An 18872-nucleotide genomic window follows, 5' to 3' on the forward strand; every position below is an offset into this window, starting at 1 on the left:
TTGCTGTTGCTGTTGCTGTGGCACACGACTGAGCTTCACAAGCAATGATCGATCCTGCTCACCATCACACCTTTCACTTTGAGCGCAGGAGCAATAGACAATGGGTGCCTCCCAGTCATCGCACAAGGCTGGTGCGGCTGGAGGCACCGCATCCAACGACGCCAACGGAGACCCTGCTTTTGTCGATTACTACGAGCTCCTCCACATCGAGCAGACGGCCTCCACGGACGAAATCCGCAAAGCCTACCGCAAGCTCGCCCTCAAGCACCACCCAGACAAGAACCCTGACAATGTCGAGCAGGCAAACAAAATCTTTCACAAGCTACAAGAGGCTTACGAGATCCTTTCTGACGATACGGAGCGTGCATGGTACGACCAGAATCGAGAGCGCCTTCTCAACGGCGAAGGTCCCGACTTGGATGACGAGCAAGTCTTTGAAGCCTTCAGGTCTGGAGCAGCGGAAGCGCCTCAGCCAACGAGCTCCTCGCGTGGACTGACGGCCAAGGCCTTGCTTCGATTCTTTGACCCGAGTCTAGCGAAGGACTTCACCGATGGTGACAACGGCTTCTATGCCACCTACCGTCGCCTGTTCGAGCGTCTTGCGCAGGAAGAGCGCGTAGCAGCCCCATACCCGGGAGAGGAGAAGGACAGCACCATACCAGCCGCTGATGCCTATCCGTCCTTCGGATACGGCCATACCCCTTACTCGAATGCAAAGGGTCAAGAAGCGGCAGTCCATCAGACACCGGCAAAAGATTTCTACAACGTCTTCATGAACTTCCAATCGCGCAAGAGTTTCGGCTGGTTCGACAAGTACGATCTTCGCGATGCACCGGATAGAAGAGTCAAAAGACTCATGGAGAAGGAGAACAAACGCGCCAGAGACGCTGCGAGACGCGAGTACAACGACGCCGTTCGCTCTCTTGCTGCTTTCGTACGCAAACGAGATCCACGATACAAAAAGTTCCAAAGCGAGCTCAATTCGACCGGGCCCGGATCGACTGCAGATCTCGCCAGGAGAAAGGCCGAGGCGGAAAAAGTCAGACTCGAGAGAGAGGCACGAGCACAATCGTATCAGGCGCAGAGCTGGCAGCAGCCCGACTACCGTTTCTCGGATGAAGAAGAGGACGATGAAGATAAGGACGACAGCGGCAGCACGGGTAGTAACGGAGACAGGGACGAGGATGGCCGAGAGGAAGAACCGTCAAGGTCAACGCAAGCGATCGACCCTCTCGATGACCCGTCTTTCTCTGGCTGGGACTGCGTGGCGTGCGACAAGTTCTTCCAATCCGAAGCTGCCTTCCGCAATCACGAGCGCAGCGCAAAGCACAAAAAGGCTGTACAAAAGCTGCAACGCGCAATGCAGGACGAGGATGACGAGCTCGGCCTAGGCCTCGACGCCGAAGACATCGCCATGGATGCGTCCCTGGCAGACATGCACCTCGACGGCGGCAAGGCGCAAAATAAGACCGATGCCAATGTCTCGGCTGGCTTCTCGATACCCACCTTTGCTGCCGATGCAGCAGCAGGCAAGAGCAAGAAGCAGAAGAAGCAGGCCAAGAAGCGCAGGCAGATGGAGCAAGTCGCTGGGCGTACGTTGGATGAAGACGGCTTTGTGGTGCAAGACTTGAATCGAAAGCAGCCCGCCAAGCCCAAGGTGAAGGAGGAGGTCACTCCTACGGCTGATGAAGGGGAGGATAACGGTGATGGACCTCCTTCAGTCCACGTCATCGACGACGAGGCTTCAAATGGGATTGCAGCCGGTACTGATGTGTGCGATCAAGTTGGCGCAGGTGATGAAGAAAGTGCACCGCCAAAAGCTTCTCAGTTGCAGCCAGTGAAACCGCTCGCGTTCGAAGAAGAAACTGCTGCAGTCGCCTGTGACGATCCCTGGGGAGGGCTAGAGGACCCCTACATCCCCGCCTCTGCCTTTTCATCGACCATCCCACCCCCTCTGCCAGCACTATCACGCCCAGCCGGATCGTTCGACATCTTTGGCTACGGTAGCCTCATCTTCAAGCCACCACCTTACGTCATCGCAGCGACACCCTGCTACATCAAAGGCTTCGTTCGCCGCTTCGCCCAGCACTCGGTCGACCATCGAGGCACGCGCGAGCGTCCCGGGCGTGTCGTCACGCTTGTCAAAGCCGCCGACTGGCACCCACTGCGCAAAGCTGCCAAGGTGGACGAGCCCAAATCGCCCGAGGGCGATATTGTGTGGGGCGTATCGTTCACCATCGATCCCGAGCATGCGGCAGTGGTGAGGCAGTACCTCGACTACCGCGAGAAGAACGGGTACAGTGCGATGCATGTTCCGCTGTACACCAAGTCGAAAGACGAGCAAGGTGGGCAAGAGAGTTTGGTACTCAAAAATGCGCTCGTGTACGTTGGGTTGCCGTCGAATCCCGCTTTTGTAGGCCCGCAGTCGCTCGACGCGCTCGCACAACGCATCTACACGTGTGCCGGTCCATCTGGTCCCAACCCGGAGTACCTGCTCAACCTCGCCAAAGCGGTCAGAGAGCTTGCGCCGCAGTCGGTTGATCACCATCTCTTTAGCCTGGAAAAGCGGCTGGTCCTTCTGCAGGAACAGAACGTCGACCCCGCGCTGCTCATCGCGCAAGAGTCCAAGCAGCATGCGTCAACAACGTCGGCGACGCCAAACGAGCATGATGATGACGACGTCACAGAAGCAGCGAGAGGAGGCAAGGGCAAGAAAGGCGGTAGCAAAGCCAAACCGACGGGCAAGAGCAAGGAGTGGTGCAATGTGTGCAATGCCGGATTCGAGAGCAGGAGCAAGCTGTTCAACCACATTCGGGAGACAGGCCATGCTTTGGCGGGCGAACAGCCGAATGGAAAGAAGGGCAGACGCAAGTAAGAAGCAGAGACATGGCATACATGCCATACTACTCATTAGACGAGGCTGTACAAGATAGATGCTAGCATAGAATTGCTTTGTCTCAGCGATACGATGCTCAGAGATGCATTGATTGCAGGCTAACGGGTGTGGCTTTGTGCGTATGCACATCTACGTTTGATTGAGGCGCTGGTACGAATGGAAGGCTCTGCGGTTGAGAAGCTTTTCCAAGATTGTGACTTGTTCCTTTACAGAACCACGACCGTTGCTTTGTCGGTAGAGCTTCAGCTATATGCGTATGCACTGTCGTTGACTTTTCCACTCTCAGGCCTAGTCGCCGCCACCGACAACCCCGTATCAAATTGCATGGTACGAACTCGCAAGGTCAACGGCCATCCTCAATTCCATATTTCGTTCTTCTAGGCCCGAAATTTCGCCGAGTGTGGAGAGCGAGAGAGACCCTTCGTGCTTTCAAAAATCACCTCGGCGTGTGCACTGTCCAACACCGCGGCCCGGCTCCTTCTTACACTCTCTTGCATTCGACACACCCTTCCTCCACCACACCACCACACCGCCAATCACCATCTATCCCCGGTACCATTGTCTCTCGGAATGATCTCAACTGCGCGAATATGATACATGCCCAGAGCTACAACGACGACGACGCATTGCGTCTCGATCTGGGCGAAGGCCCATCGACCCCGAGTCTCCATACTAGCATACGCGTACGACCTATCACGATCCGATTCACCGAACCTGGTGTACGCGATTTACATCTACGTCTGCATTCGGTCACCTCACTACGCGCTCTTTCTCACTCGACATCAAACAGCACCGGAGAGCAGCAGCAACCGCAGCAGCAGGCTGGCGGGCTCATCTTTGACTTTGAGGCCGAACAGCACCCCGACACTTCCCCCGCTCCATCACCACCACCACCCCAACCACCCCAACCACCGCTAGTAGCAGCATCAGCACAGCCGCTCGACGGCTCGAAAGCTGAGGGTGCTCGAAACTTGGTCCACGAGGTCTTCGACGTCTTGAATGCTGATGGGCTGATGGGCGACGAGAGCGTTCGGTCGCTCAAGGCGAAGATGGAACGGCACCGACAAGGAGTACAGTCGAGGCGGTTGCGATTGATCCATGCGGGGAGGATACTGATGGATGGGGTGAGACTTGTTGGGTACTTGGAGGAGTTGGACGCAAGAACAAGGGTGCAAAGTCGGCAGACGTTTCGGCAGCTTGCGCTCGATGCCGATGGTCAGAAAGCAGGGGAAGGGGAGGAGAGTGACGAGGACAGCGAGGAGCAGGAGCAAGGGCGACGAAGCGGAGCAGCGGATGAGGAGGACGGAACGGTGCAGCGCGATGCGGTAGAGAAGAGAGAGATGAGCGTTCGAGAGCTGGTGGACTGGCTATCTGCTCAAGCAGAGGAGCCTGCTACAGATGCAACCAGTGGCGGCGATTCTTGCAGCACACTCAACGCCAGACACACAGGAGGCAAAGGCAAGAAGCGCGAACCAGCGTGCTACTCGGAGCTTGTCCGTGTCGCCATCCGCACTGCACCCACCGTCTACATCCAATGCTCAGTAGGCGAGCGCATCACACAACCCTCGCCCACTTCTCCACACGGCACCACGCACTCCGCGGACCCGACCGACGTGCACGGCGCCACCGGTGCTCCTCCACTCGACTCCTCCTCTACCAGCAGCCTCACCGCCGAAGACGAAGACGACCGCAATCGCGGCTTCAACCGCTTGCTCGATGCCGGACTTACCCCGGAAGAAATCTCCACCATCCGCACACAGTTCCGCACCTCGCACCCGCTCGCGACCACCTACGACCTCATCCAAGCGCGGGAACACGCACAGCACCTGCTCGCCATGGAAGAGTCGTGGATGGACACCTTCTCTTCCCCCAACCCCACTGCCGGCGGCGCCGCGGCGGCGGCGCACGACCCGGTCGCTGGCGGAGGAGACTTTGGCGACGCACCGGGCGGCGCGAGCCGAGCGTACAGCACCGTGATGCAGGGCTTGATGGTCGGGTTCTTCCTCCCCCCGCTCGTGCCGCTGTTCTGGTTCCGCGACAAGCCGCATCCTTCGTCCCTGCCGCGTGGGGGCGAGCCGAGGGAGGCGGAAGACGACGAGGACGACGAGCAGCAGTGGGAGAACGAAAGGTCCGCCATGACGAGGGAGAGCGTGCTCGGCAGCACGATGCAGATCTCGATCTTGTTCGGGCTGGTCGCGAATCTCATCATGGGCGTCTTTCGGTTTATTTGGTAGGACACACTTTTCAGAGTCAGGCTCCAACATTTGTACACCAACACTTAGGGGGTTCAGCTGCCATTCATATGCAATTTCATCGCACAACCCCTCGTCGGCGCGCCACCCCCTCAGCCGGCATTCATGGCATTCATGTTTGCCGGCGTCGCGGAAGCCGAGACAAAACTCATATCGCTAAACAGCGACTCGCCGAGGAAGCCGTCCAGCATGCCAAAGTCCCAATCGATATCGACCCCCGCGACGCCGGCACCCACACCCGCATCGCCTGCTGCTACACCCTCCACACCTCCCAACCCGCCATTTGCTCCCACGCCACCCACGCCTCCCACGCTACCGGCAAACGCAGCAGACGCAGCGTTGGACGCGGCGAGCGTCGACATATTGTCCAGCACGGGGCCTGGGTTCGAGGATGTCGCGAGGAGGTGCGGAGCAAAACTGTACTGCTGTTGGGACAGCGGCAGCGGCTGTTGCTGCGATGCATCGTGTACAATGGCTGTTTGGACGCCCGAGGGTCCGGCTTGGAACTGCATCAGCTGGCGGAGGAAGTACTGTTCTGAGTCGGCGTTGGCCACGTTGCCTTGAGCCGCCAATTCGTCGCCTTCAGCAGAAGGACCGGCAGACGACACGCCTTCGTCGGCCTGCTCCCCTCCCGCACCTGCCTGCCCGACACCTCGGCCGCCGTTCCCCGCACCATCACCCGCGCTCGGGACCCCATTCCTATCCCCGCGCACCCCATCCTTGACTCTCCCGTTCCTCGCACTCTTGCCCTGCCTCCCTGGTCCCACCTCCCCATCGCCCTCCCTCTCCCGCTTCCTCCCCTTATCCACCTTCCCCACACCGCCCTCCACCTCTCCCCGCCGGGCCAACTTGGCATTCCACACCCCCCTCGCCTTAGCCAGCACGGTGAACAAAAAGAACGCATAGCTCCCCGCCGCAGCCCTCCTGTGCGGCGTCGCATTCCCCGCGTCCTCGCACGCCCTCGCCACCTTCTCCACCATCTCAAACGTATACTCTGCATCCACATCAATCCCCAGATCCTCCTCCTTCGCCTTGTGCCCGGCACCGGAAGTCGAGATGAGCCCGACGATCTTGAGCGCAAAGATCGCACAGTAGGCCGGTGTGACCACCGCCGAGTTGTGGCCCCAGAACAATCCATTCGGCACCATGGTTGCCACAAACAGGCCCAGGTAGGCCATGCAGCATGCGTAAGCGTCGCGGTAGATGGGGCGGAGCACCTCAATCCCGAGATGTGTGCTCTTGAGCGCGATCGTGCCCAGGACGAGCCGCGCGTACCAGTAGTACAGCTTGAGCCGGTTGATGCGCGACAGTGTCGGTGGCAGATCGGCATTGCCCGTTGCGCCGAGCTTCGGCTTGCTGCCGCTGTTGTCGCCCACAGCATCAGACGCAGTCGCGGCATCATTCTGCGTCGACTGCTGGTGCGACGGCCCCGTCCACGTCGCCAACCACGTATCGAGATCCGCCGCGCACGTACGCCTAAACAGCTCGACCTGCTTCGCCGTCCGCTCTGCGGGCAAATACGAGCTTGAGGCATCGACGAAGTTCTCAAACAGCTCCGTATTTCGCTTCATGAGCAGGCGCAGCTGCACCACAGCGACCACCGCCTTGTCCTGCGTCAAGGCAAACTTGTCCAGATGCCAATGCGCACATCCCATCACCACGGGATCGTTGGCCAGCGTCGGTCTGCGCCCCATATGCTGGCTCATGCTTGTCTCGAACAGCCACAGATTGAGCCATGTCCTCTCCCGATTGCGCAGCCTCCGCGCCAACCCTGCGTCATCCTGCCGATTCGCAGGTCGCACAGTGATACGGCTGTTCATATCCAGCTCGGATGCGATGCGAATGGCGAACCCAACATAAGCCCACGCCTTGTCCTCGGACAGCGTGTTCATCTGCGGATGGTACGCGGCAAGAATGATAAGCGCCTGCGGGATCTCGGCATTCCTGAAGCCTTCCATCAAGATGGTCGGCAGCAAGTTGGACCTAATATGCATCTCGAGATCCGCCGCAATTTGACTCGCCTCAACCTTGTACTTGGCCGCGATCCAGCACGTGCAGCTGAGCAGCAGCGACGAGCACGACCTCACGTAGTCGAACGTGTGCAGATGCGGGTCGAGCAGCGTAATGGTCGGGTTGATGTGGTCGAGGAACACCGCATAGAGGGACTCTGCCTCGGCGAGCGTGAGATAGCCCCGGTCGATCGGGTCGAACTGCGGCAAGTTGTCGAGCTTGGTCGTAAACAGACCGACGTCAAAGAAAGCCTTGCCGCGACCAGGACCAAAGCGCGACACCGTGTTGGTCTTGGTCAAGCCAGAGTATTCGCCAAAGAGACTGGCTCGACCATTGTTGTGCTGCACCGCGCCGCCCGAGGAAGGTAGATTTTGGGCGTTGGACGAGTTGACGGCGTCGTTGGCGTTTGCGCTGGTGCGAGCGTCACGTCGCGCCTCGTCGTCGGACGCGGATCTGGCCTTGCTGCCGGAATGCTTGCCTTCAGCAGCGATGGACGAATGGTCGGAAGGTTCGAGGCCAGAATCCCGATCGCGCGCCGAGTCGCTGGCGTGTGCCAGCAGTTTGAGTGGATTCGAGAGCGTCGGAAGACCCAAGTTCTCTGGCTCGTCCGGGTCATCGGATGTCGGAGTAGCTGAAGTGATGCTGTGAGGCGTCTGCCACGATGACGACGTAGAGCGCTGGCGATAGAGCTCCGAGGGACGTCGAGGTAGAGGATTTGCGGGTTCGCGATACGCTGCAGAACCGGCGGCGCGAGGCGACTGTGTTGGAGGCGACATAGCGGAGGACGAGGGAGCAGCGGTCGGCGGTGGTCGAGATGCCGCCTCTGTGTGCTTCCAAGAACTGTCCGGTGACGAAATGTCTGGGTCGTCGTCGATTCGAGCGCTGCGCTTTGCGTCTACCACGACGGATCTGGAACGCGGATGCGAGCTGCCAGGACTTCCAGCGGCCTTGTTCTTGGAAAATTGCTCGAGGGCGCGACTGAGCGAGTCGACGGTGCGTTCGAGCTTCTGGATCTTGGAGCTGTCCGATTTGCGACCTCGCTTGTGGCTCTTGTAGTAGCATTCCTTGCCCAGACGCTTGCAACGTGTGCAGAGATCACCACCGGAGCATTTGACTTTGGAAAGGCGGCATTCCATGCATGAGATCTTCTTTTCGGCAGCCGCCGCCGCCGCCGCAGAAGCAGCAGCAGCAGAAGAGGCGCCAGAGGCAGGAGCTGTGTTACTGCCCGTCACCGCAGCATCGGATGGACGAGATCTAGCATGGCCAGCATCCTCAGTCTGTTCGGAAGAGTGAGACGGGACGGACCTCATGGACGGACGGTGATCGTAGTGCGCAGATGGGCCCGGGGGCGGCGGCAATCGAGAAGCAGATGCGTCGGAATTGTTGGGTACTGAGGAAGACGCAGATGAGGCGGTTGCAGATGCCGGAGAGTAGCCATGGTCTGCATATCTGTACTGGTCCTGCGGAAGCGACGCACGGTGAGCTGGGGGTATAGTTTGGTAGTGGCGGCCTGGCGGATGGTGGTGCTGCGCATGTGCATAGGGAGGGTAGTGTTGAGGGTCAGGGTAGTGACCAGGTTGAGGAGATGGAGACGACTCTGCTGCTGCGGCGAGGTGGTAGAGCGCGTCGTGGTACATTTCGGGCTTGGGGGAGACCATTTCCGGCAAGTCCTGGAGGTGTGCTGCCTCTGATGGAGCAGTCTTGCAGCCTTACTCAGACCTTAAAGTGAGGCAGTGCCAAACTGAGAATCGGAACTCTGCTTGTGCTACGTCTTTGCGTGGCCTGTCAGGTGTCTTGCCTGGAGTGGCGATGAGAGCGGCAAAGAAACTGAGACGCCCGTCCTGTCAACGCAATCGATGGAAATGAGTCGGTTCCACAGCGGCAGGAGAAAGCAGCGGGAACAGGAGGTGGGAGAGGACGGTGCAAGAGGGGAGGAGAAAGGTTTGATGAAGAGAGACGACAGTCGACAATGGAAGGAAGAATGCGCGAGTGCCGAAAAAAGGCGGAGAAAAATAGGGTCCAGACAACCGTCTCGGATTCAAATTGTCCGCCGTTGCATCCACACTGTCAACGAGAAGCAGCAGCAAAGAGAGAGAGAGAGGCGCGCCATTCGACGACTCAGCCAAAGCCACGCATAGCCGGAACGGCATTTTCTTGCAAACAGAAGCAGCCTTTCTTCCAGATCCTTTCGCACCAAGCCTCTGCCTGCAGCTGCTGCTGCTGCTGCTCTCGTTACATTTTGCGGCTGTATTGGTCACCAGCATAGACAAGCCGTTTCGTGCCTTGAAATGGACGCCGCCGCTGCTGCTGCTGCACCTGTATGGCGCAGTGCCTGCTTGAGCTCCGCTTCGGCCTTTTGTATCGCCGAATTCGCGCATCGATTGCCATTGCTTGGATTTAACATGTCTCAGAAGAACGCGATGCGGCTCAACGCGCGCTAAGAGCAGCAACCCAGGACCCTTTTGCCTCACTTTCCTCGACGGGACGGAAAGGCTTTCAAGATTCCGCCCCTCCTTCCACTCTCGCTTGTTGCATGTCAACATCATGGCTGCATCAATAGCACCGACGGCATCCTCATCGTCGCAGCACATCATGGCACCCTCAACATCAACGTCCGCCGCCACGGCTGGCCCCTCTACCTCATCTTTGGGAGCCGACGGCAAGAAACTGCCCATCACACCGCAGCTCATCTCTGCATTCAAGCCAGCCAAGGTGTTTACACAGCATGTCACCAAGGGCACGTCGGTCACCTCGGCTTCGTTCGACAACCACGGGTTCCAATGCATTACCTCGGGCGAGGACGGCAATATGCATATCTACGATGCCAAGTACGGCCTGCACAAGCAGAAGATCCCGTCGCTCAAATACGGCGTCCACCTGGCGAAATCCACGCACGATGCCGAGTCGGTCATGTTTGCATCCACCAAGGAGAACAATGCGATCCGATACATGGATGTGAAGCTCGGCAAGTTCATCCGCTATTTTGAGGGGCACGAGAACAAGGTGGTGACACTGCAGAAGAGTCCGCAGGACGATACCTTCTTGTCGGGCAGCGTGGACGAAGCGGTACGGCTGTGGGACGTGAGGACGCCCAAGGCCATGGGCCACATGCATCTGCAGGGACACCCTGTGGTAGCGTACGATCCAACGGGCAGGGTGTTTGCCGTGGCAATCAACGAGCGATCCGCCGTGCTGCTGTACGACGTGCGCAAGTTTGACCAGATGCCCTTCCTCAGAGTGGACCTCGACGACTCGGCGGCGCTTTCCAGAGTATCCATGCCTCCTCGCATCCCCATCATCACCTCGCTCACCTTCACTCCCGACAGCCAGTATCTGCTGTTGGGCACATCGGGCGACGTACACTACGTCATCGACACTTTCGAACAGGGCGGACCCGTGGTGGCGAGGTTGATAGGACACGAAGGACTCGAAAAGGCTTCGGGCACATCGATAGGTATGGTTGCCGAGGCAGGTATCAGTGGTCAGGAAGTGTGCTGGACCGCCGATGGCAAGTGGGTGCTGTCTGGCTCGGCTGACGGCTCGGTGGTGTCGTGGTTCGTTGACCTGGAGGAAGCCAGTCGCAACGAGTTCAGGAACTTGAAACCGCGTTACAAGCAGGCAGGCCATGATGGTGCTAGCCGCGTTCTGGCGTTCAACCCACGATATGCGCGTAAGTGGTGATCCGGCAGCAGCAGCAGCAGCAGCGGCACGAAGGTCGTGGCAGAAGATGTTGCATTACTGACTCGAGACCCCTTTTTCTTCGCCTCCTTCCAACAGAGTTCATGAGTGCTGGCGCCGAGGTGGCATTCTGGCTACCAGATCTACCAGAAGAACTGTAATGGAGCGGTTGCATCTCTTGTCGACCAAGAGACCGCAGATACATAGACGACTGGACATCAACCTAAAGCTGAGAAGACGAGAGCAGGCGGTACGACTTCGGGGCCATGATCGTATTTGTGTTAGACCGCGGTGTCTATTTGAACTAGGGGTTTTCCCGGCTGGCTTTCTCCGTGTTATATTCTATTATATATACATACTTCGAATCGAAGGCGTCTCAGGGCGGTGAGATGAAACCCGGCACCCTCTCTTCCGGATCGCTGTTCTCTTTTCGCAAAACGTCGCGGTCGCTGAGCTGACTTTACGCTCTGTAAACTGGACTTGACGACTGTGGTTCGTGCTGCCTCTGCGAACAGATTCGCAGCACAAGGCTTGCTCTCTCTGAAGCCGAGAGACGCGGCGGCGAAACGCGCAGCCTTGGTGCAGCCAGGGTTTTCTTCTTGGGTTTAAAAATTAAAGTTTTCTCTGCTTCTTCTGGCGCCTGTGGTGGTGATTGTCTCAAAACTGGCAGAATTTCGCCAAAAAAGGGTCAGTCGCCTGCTGCACTGCCTGGCCGTCCGTGCATAAACGGAAAACAAAGGGGGCCAGCAAGGACAGCGTGGCTGGCTGGCTGGCTGCCTGTGCCGTCGTTGGTATTCCCCACTCGGAACGTGGCGAAACCTTTCTTCGACGGCGTCGATGTCTTGTCACCTTGTCTTCTCGTCGTCGACATTCCCTTCTGACCCCGCAGGATCTCTTCCTTCTCACCCTTCTTGTCTCCTTATTCACTCGTTGCGAGTACCTCGTCAGCGTGTTCGAGTGGCAGGATCGTCGACTTATCCCATACACTGGCAAGATCCGCCACAAACAAGCACTAACGGGAAGGAGGCACTGTAGCTTCCACCGACACTCTACGATGCTTTCCGAATACATTTCGCGCGCTGGTCGCGTCATGAACTCGACCGTCCACGTCGACTGGTCTCTGTACGGTGGTGCCGAGTCTACCTCGCCGCCTTGTTCTTCCAGCACCATACAACCGAGCCTGTCTCGGCCATCTCTGCGCTCCCAAGTCACAGCCTTTTCGTCGAAGTCGTCCTCGTCATCATCGACGCGCAACTCGCGCTCCTCGTCTCCAGGCGATTCTTCTACCTCGTTCACTTCCGAGGACAACGACAGCGGCGTCGATCTTGGCCAGTCGAAGGAATCCAAAGCTGCTGCAGAGCAGGACGATCTCAACGACGTACCGCTCTCGCAAGTGCTCAAGAGTGGTGATCCCGCGTCGATTCTTGGTGGAGACAATGGTGGAAGAAACGCCAGTGCGGTCGACGGCAAAGCCTGGCTGCCTGCCATTGCGCCTGTTGATGAGCAGCCGGTCAACGACTTTCTCTGGATGCACACCGAGGAGCCACACCGTTCGCGTCGCATGGCCATTCTCAAGGCGCACCCTGAAGTCAAGCGGCTAATGGGCTACGAGCCACTCACAAAATACGTCTCGTTCGGTGTGCTCGCCCTCCAGCTTTCCACGGCCATCTACCTATCGAAATGCACCTCGCTGCACCCGCTCTCGTGGAGGTTCCTGCTGATCGCTTACGCCGTCGGAGGCACCGCGAACCAGAACACGTTCCTCGCCATCCACGAAATCACGCACAACCTTGCCTTCCGCGGCCTGCGCGCCAACCGACTCTGGGCCATCTTCGTCAATGCCGCCATCGGCGTCCCCTACGCAATGGCGTTCAAGCCGTACCACTTGGAGCACCACAAGTATTTGGGCGAGGAGGGGACGGACACGGACCTGCCGACCAAGTTCGAGAGCGTCGTACTGCGCAACGTGCTGGGGAAAGCGTTTTTTGCGACGTTCCAGATCTTCTTCTATGCGCTGCGACCCGGCTTTGTGCGCGCACAACGGCCGACCGTGTGGCATGCGCTGAACATCGCCTTCATCCTCGCCTTCGACACGCTCCTCGTGCGCTGCTTCGGCTGGGTCGCACTCATCTACCTGCTCCAGTCCAGCTTCTTTGCTGGCTCGCTGCATCCGTGCGCGGCCCACTTTATCGCAGAACACTACATGTTTGGCGGCATCCAGCAGGAGACTTGGTCCTACTACGGGCCCCTCAACATACTGGCGTACAACGTCGGGTACCACAACGAGCACCATGATTTCCCCAGCGTGCCCTGGACGCGCTTGCCGCAGCTGAGGCGTTTGGCGCCCGAGTTTTACGACTGCCTTCCGCGGCATACCAGCTGGCCCATGGTGACGGTGCGCTTTATCCTGGGGAGCGATAGCGGGCTGTGGGCCAGGGTCAAGAGGCCCAATCGGGATGCGGTCAGGGCCGAGACGCAGCGAGAGCACAAGAAGGGTGTGTAGCTCTGTAGATTATGCACAAGGGATTAGCGTCTTGCTTCAAAGCGAATTCGAATGTTGTTTTGACGTTGTGAACTGCCTCCTCTTTGTGTGTGCGTGATCCTCAGCGCACAAGTTGAGCGCCTCACTGCCTGGCTCGCTCACGTCTTCACCGCAGACTGACACGTTCCGCGCCACCGCCACAACCACACCCACACGCGCAATATCACAACAGAGAAAAATCCATTAAAGAAAAAGGGCACACGGAAGCGTCCTCGACTCTGTGCTGGTGAGCACGAGAGGAAGAGACGGTGGAGAGAAATCAAGAGAGCGTGCCAAATCCACGAAGAAGCAAAGGTGTGTGATGGAAGAAAACCAATCGTTCTCCGTATTGCGGTAACTAGGGCCAGCTAAAGAAGCCACGCGCCCCCCGCGGCGACTGCCAGCGCCATGACCGCAACCGCACCCAGCTTCCCCGTGTTGACGTCCCCCAAGCCCTGCGCGCCGTTGGGTGAGCCACTGGAGCTGGAGCTGGAGCTGCTCGACCTGGGCCCCTTGTAGGTCGTTGCAGCATTCGGGATGGTGGTGATGCTGCCGTCCAGGACGGAGACGGTATTTGAGCCCGTGAACCCGCCGGGGACGCCCGTGCTGATCCCTGCGGGCGGACCGGTGGTCGGCGTGGCGGCCGTGATTCCTTGCGAGTAGTGTGTGAGCAGCGAGGCGAGAGTGGAAGACTGGGCCGCATCGGTGGCGACGTAATAAGGCGACTGGGTGCCCGGCGATGCTGCACCGGGTGTGAACGAGATGGCTGAGCCGGTGGACAGGCCGCCCAAACCGGACGGGAAGGTTGCTACTGATTGGCCATTACCCACTGTTGCATAGAAAGAGGTGGAGAGAAGGTGTCAGTTGGGTCAGGCGGTTGATGCTGCAGAAGAAGGTGGTCTTATCGGGGCTTACCGTTGATGGTGCCAGGAACACCGGCCGTTTGTGCGTGCACTTGTGGTGCCAAACAGGCTGCGAGTGAAAGCGCGAAAGCCGCCGCAGCACAGGATGACGCGGAAATAGACTTCATAGGGGACGTTCTTCCTTTGGGTTGGTTGCTTGAGATGCAGATGTTTGCTAGTTGAGTTCGAAGTGGGTTTCAATGGCGTGGCAATTGAGTCGAAAAACGCTATTGATCCGGATCGATATCGCAGTCCAGTCTAGAAGGTGAGTGTAGGGTAAACGTTCGACGAGGAGAATGGGTATAGATGATGGTCGATCGAGAACCAGGTGTGACGACCTCAAACCTCAAACGAGTGGATGGCGGCGGCGGCGGCTGCTGTTGCTGTTGCTGCTGCCCTATAGACTCGAATACTTGCGTGTGACCTTTGACTCTACAGTATAAGGCAGAACGACTGCGACTGTGCCCCAAACCGGAAAAGCACTGTTTTTAGAAAGAAATTCCCCGCAATTTTCGCTAGCGCCTCTTTCTGCTGCTCTTGTGCTGTTGCACAACCTATTTCTCTTTTGCCCATGATTTTCCCCCAGCTGCAGCGAAAATCCTCCTTATTTGGAGTTACGCCCACATTCAAACACAGAAGCAGTGGCGCAAGGAAACGACGCTCTTTCACGCAGACCCTCTAGAATGGGCGGCCCGCGCTGTTCCCCCTCATACACCACGCAACGGCTGCCTGTGTATAGTAAGTAGCTCTGCCGAGATGCTGATCGACACTTCGGAATAGAGCTGCTCCCCTCCTCAGCCATTTGATCGTATCACAGAGTTGCCACGTGAAGACATAGCCAATGCCACAGCAGGCGGTGCTCAATTGTTTGGACCACCATCACTTACAGCATCGCAGATCAGAGCCAGCAAATCTCTCTCCATTTGTCTCTAGGTGTAGCAGCGCATCGTCTACAGCGGTGTGGGCGGAGGCGCCTGCGCCACGTGATTCGCATTCGGGTTCAATCCACCAGACGCCCTGAGCTCGGCCATCCACCTCTCCTTCTCCTTGGCCAGCTTCCTTGCCTGGAAAGCCAACCACTTGTCGTGGCTGTAGTACACGTTGACCCAGAACAGCGTCGACATGACAATGAACACGGCCAGCGTCGAGCCCCACTGGTACAACCCTTCATCTCCACGTACACGGCCCAGCTCGACTGCGTCGTAACACGCCTTCTCCAGCGCGAGCGAGAGCACTTCCGTACTGAACTTGTCCTCGACGCGCTTCTTTGCCGTAGTTGCGATCTGAGTGCGATGCTCGGGCGAGAGTCGAAGCAGCGCGATGATGGATACGGCCCAGATGGAGGCAGAGGGGTGGCGAAGAAGTCCCGTACCCGCCTCGAGGTTGGTCGGTTCGCCTGTAGCCGAGAGCGCCAGGTCGACGACAGTTTCCACTGGTCCACCGCTGTTGGTCGCCAACACGGGCACACCACACGCCATAGCTTCCAGCGGCACGATCCCGAAGTGCTCGTCCGTCGGTGTGTACATCAGCGCCTTCGTGGTAGGGTTGAGCAGCAGTGTGTGGATCAGCGCCATTGGTAGAGACGGCAGCAAGATAACCGATGCTTTCGCGAGCTCTTCAGGTCCAGGCGCCGTGGTGGGCGTCTCGAACGTCTGACGATGGTAGCTCATCGTCGCGCAGGACAGGCCAAGTTCCTTCGCCTGCGCCTGCAATTCTTTGAGGGTAGCGACGTTGTCACCGACACGCTTGTCGTAGCCTCCCACCAGAACCAGCCGCAGCGGACCCACGTCGTCGCTGCTGGTCGATGTGGCAGCCAGCTCCTTCTGTGCGATGGCAAAGGCTTCAAGGGCTAATGCCACGTTCTTTTTCGCCTCGAATCGGTTGATCGAAAGAAGCGTCGTCTTGCTTTCGTCCTTGCAGAATCGTGCGATGGATCCCCGGATCGGATCGCCCACTTCCTGCGCCTCCTTTTCGAGCTTCTTAACCGCCTGCTCCACCTTTTCCGGCTCGAACTGTTGATAGTCAACACCAGGGTAGCACACTCGCGGCTGCCTTCTCAAACGGAAGAACGACTTGACGAATTGTGCCGAGGTAAACTCGGAGTTGACCAGAATCTTGTCCGCGTAGTCGGTGGTTCCTTCTTCGAAAAGATCGAATGGCAGGCGGTAGAGCTTGCGCAACACCGATGGACCCGATTCGCCTCTAGCGTGTGCTTTTTGCATAGCGATCGAGTTGCTGATATCCTTGTCCGGGAAATGACAGTAGTACACCACTCGCGTGGCCAACAAGATCTTGAGCCACGGGATTCCCGCCGGCAACTGGTCGAAGAAGAACAAGTCGAATCCAGGGATCGGCGGCGAAGAGGTGACGCGCCTCGCCACAAAGCGAGGCAGCGTCCCAGGATAGTTGAACAGCATGATGGCCAAGATCAGCTGGAACACCAGACTCATCTGCTGCAAGATGGCGCAGGGCAGATGGAACGAACCGAGAAAGGATCGTGGGATCGACGTGCGCATCACCTGCACTTTGAGCGTTCCATCGCGTGTGGGCTCGAAGCAGTGACGTGGATCATGGTGCGAGGTGAAGATGACCACCTCGTGTCCAAGCTGTTGCAGCGACAAGGCTGCATCGACCACGAGCTTTTCGGCGCCACCAATGCCGAGGTCAGGGTGCACGAACCCGATGCGCAGTTTCTTGCGGGGTGAATGCACCGAGTTGGCCACTGCGTCCGACTGGCGATCGAGAACCATCTCTGTAATGGAAGGATGGAATATAGTCAAGAGATGAGAGAGGAGAGAGAAGAGAAAAGAGAGAAAGGCAGATGGGCAAACATGTTGCTCCTCACTCTGTGTGAGGACTCCTGGATTTGGCCGTGCGTTGTGAGCTTTCTTCAACCTGTGTTCGCTGTTGCGCTGCTGCAGCACGCGCGTTCCCCGCCAAACGCCGGCAACCTTCAATTACTCGGCTTTCGGCCAATTTCAACGTCGCTGCTTGTCCTCTTTTGCTCAGCCTCCACAACGTAGCCTCGTGCATACTGTGCATGTCATGCACCTTGAGGCTCGCCAACCCTGAACCACAACCATAACGGAAACGTTCAGCCCGCTCTTGAAAGTGCCATGCCGCCAAAGAAGGTGTCGGGCGGTTCGCCAACCAAAGCGAGCCATGCCGCCCGTGCTGCAGCCTTGCTATCCAAAGCTCGAGCACAAGCATCCTCCTCGCCTGCTGCCCACGTTCGTTCCAGCACCACACTGTCGCCCACTAAGCCAGTCGCATCGGTCGGCAGCACAGCGGTATCATCCTCGTTTGATAGCAACCAAAGACCGATGCCGCTACCGGACTTGCTCAAAACTCTGTCGTCCAAAGGCGGGCTTCCCATGCGAGACGCAATGGCTGTGGCAGGCAAGCTGATCAACGCCCGGGCCAACACGCCGTCAGCACTGGCTCACATTTCGCTCATCATGCTGCAAGATATCGGCGTTGAGTCTGAAGAGCATCGAAAGCGCACCGTGCTGGCACTTAAAGGCAAGAAGGCTGCTGGCTACATCCCCTCTTCTGCTTCGTCCAGCGGTGCAGCATCAGGAAGCGGGTCAGGCTCTGCTGGACTCGCACCCGACTTTGGTGCATACCGCAAGCGCCGCCGTATAGCAGATGACGACGAAACGCTTAGTCGAGAGTACGGTAACATCATCGCCCCGCCTGACGACCGCCCCGGATCTTCGCGGAGACCGAAACTCGAGATGGAATACACATTCAACGAGATCCTCGAGCAATCGCTCCTGCGCGGCAGATACGCCGTCGTCAACCGTGCCCCCGTCATGACAGCGTGGGCCACCATCCTCCTCGAGCGCCTTAGCTTCAGTCGTATCGAGGCACTCAGTCTCGCGCATTGCTACGTCAATTACACGAGTACAATGCGCGGCATCAGCCTCGGCATCATCCCCGCGGCAGAAAAGGAGCGCGCCGTGCACATTGTGGGATCCAACCAGCCGCACTTTGAACTCATGGGCGTCAAGATCCCCGTTATGCAGATGCAGGACGGTTCGTATCGGGGCATCAGTGCGGGAGAGGTGGTACAGCCGGACAAGGCGTTCAACTACATGCGTCGGTCCATGGCACAAACCTTGTCGAGCGTGATGGGTGCACTGACCTTGTTGGCCGATAGCTTCATGGACCCGATTCCGACCGCACCAGCCGCCGCCGACACGGGCGCAAGTGGCGAAACAGAGACGCCAGAGACTCCAGAGTACGGACCCGAATATCTCAACGCACGCGGATACGACCTGTACGCCGAATTCCGACCGTCGACTTCGGGCGAGTGGGGGAAGAAGGGCCGTCTGTGGTACGACAAGGTTCTGGCACTGCGACGCGGATGCGAGTCGGAATGGATCGAGTGGAAGCAAACGGAAGCGCGGTTGGAAAGTGATGGCCCGGCGGAGGAGGACTGGGGCGAAGATGTGGAACGGCTGGTTCAGCAGGAGCTGGAAAGGGAACAGCAGCAGCAAGCGGAGGCGCTCAAAGGACAAGTCGGGGATAGCAAGAATCAAGTCACTTTGTAGAATCGAAGATGGTCCGCTTGATTATGACACTAGCGTTGTGGTACAGTGTCTGTGATT

General features: G+C 58.2%; 8 protein-coding genes across 8 annotated transcripts; 5 read left to right on the forward strand and 3 right to left on the reverse strand.

The window, feature by feature from the left end:
• Positions 1 to 100: 100 nt before the first annotated feature.
• On the forward strand, positions 101 to 2875 carry EX895_005300 (uncharacterized protein; the record flags this gene model as incomplete). Its single annotated transcript, XM_029885893.1, has 1 exon — positions 101 to 2875. One exon carries the CDS (start codon positions 101 to 103, stop codon positions 2873 to 2875), a length of 2775 nt encoding a protein of 924 aa, XP_029737745.1.
• A 611-nt stretch (positions 2876 to 3486) lies between these two features.
• Positions 3487 to 5130, forward strand: EX895_005301 (uncharacterized protein; the record flags this gene model as incomplete). The annotated part of the gene is made up of 1 exon (XM_029885894.1): positions 3487 to 5130. One exon carries the CDS (start codon positions 3487 to 3489, stop codon positions 5128 to 5130), a length of 1644 nt encoding a protein of 547 aa, XP_029737746.1.
• A 110-nt stretch (positions 5131 to 5240) lies between these two features.
• Positions 5241 to 8816, reverse strand: EX895_005302 (uncharacterized protein; the record flags this gene model as incomplete). Its single annotated transcript, XM_029885895.1, has 1 exon — positions 5241 to 8816. One exon carries the CDS (start codon positions 8814 to 8816, stop codon positions 5241 to 5243), a length of 3576 nt encoding a protein of 1191 aa, XP_029737747.1.
• Positions 8817 to 9750: 934 nt separating this feature from the next.
• On the forward strand, positions 9751 to 10997 carry EX895_005303 (uncharacterized protein; the record flags this gene model as incomplete). Its single annotated transcript, XM_029885896.1, has 2 exons — positions 9751 to 10828; positions 10936 to 10997. The coding sequence occupies 2 exons, from the start codon at positions 9751 to 9753 to the stop codon at positions 10995 to 10997; spliced, it is 1140 nt and encodes a 379-aa protein (XP_029737748.1).
• Positions 10998 to 11890: 893 nt separating this feature from the next.
• Positions 11891 to 13339, forward strand: EX895_005304 (uncharacterized protein; the record flags this gene model as incomplete). Its single annotated transcript, XM_029885897.1, has 1 exon — positions 11891 to 13339. The coding sequence occupies one exon, from the start codon at positions 11891 to 11893 to the stop codon at positions 13337 to 13339; it is 1449 nt and encodes a 482-aa protein (XP_029737749.1).
• A 386-nt stretch (positions 13340 to 13725) lies between these two features.
• On the reverse strand, positions 13726 to 14387 carry EX895_005305 (uncharacterized protein; the record flags this gene model as incomplete). Its single annotated transcript, XM_029885898.1, has 2 exons — positions 13726 to 14186; positions 14273 to 14387. The coding sequence occupies 2 exons, from the start codon at positions 14385 to 14387 to the stop codon at positions 13726 to 13728; spliced, it is 576 nt and encodes a 191-aa protein (XP_029737750.1).
• A 1489-nt stretch (positions 14388 to 15876) lies between these two features.
• EX895_005306 (uncharacterized protein) lies at positions 15877 to 17009 on the reverse strand (the record flags this gene model as incomplete). Its single annotated transcript, XM_029885899.1, has 2 exons — positions 15877 to 15911; positions 15998 to 17009. 2 exons carry the CDS (start codon positions 17007 to 17009, stop codon positions 15877 to 15879), a joined length of 1047 nt encoding a protein of 348 aa, XP_029737751.1.
• A 366-nt stretch (positions 17010 to 17375) lies between these two features.
• On the forward strand, positions 17376 to 18815 carry EX895_005307 (uncharacterized protein; the record flags this gene model as incomplete). Its single annotated transcript, XM_029885900.1, has 1 exon — positions 17376 to 18815. The coding sequence occupies one exon, from the start codon at positions 17376 to 17378 to the stop codon at positions 18813 to 18815; it is 1440 nt and encodes a 479-aa protein (XP_029737752.1).
• Positions 18816 to 18872: the final 57 nt, after the last annotated feature.

The sequence above is a fragment of the Sporisorium graminicola genome, chromosome SGRAM_6, assembly GCF_005498985.1.
Source record: "Sporisorium graminicola strain CBS 10092 chromosome SGRAM_6, whole genome shotgun sequence".
NCBI lineage: Eukaryota > Fungi > Basidiomycota > Ustilaginomycetes > Ustilaginales > Ustilaginaceae > Sporisorium > Sporisorium graminicola.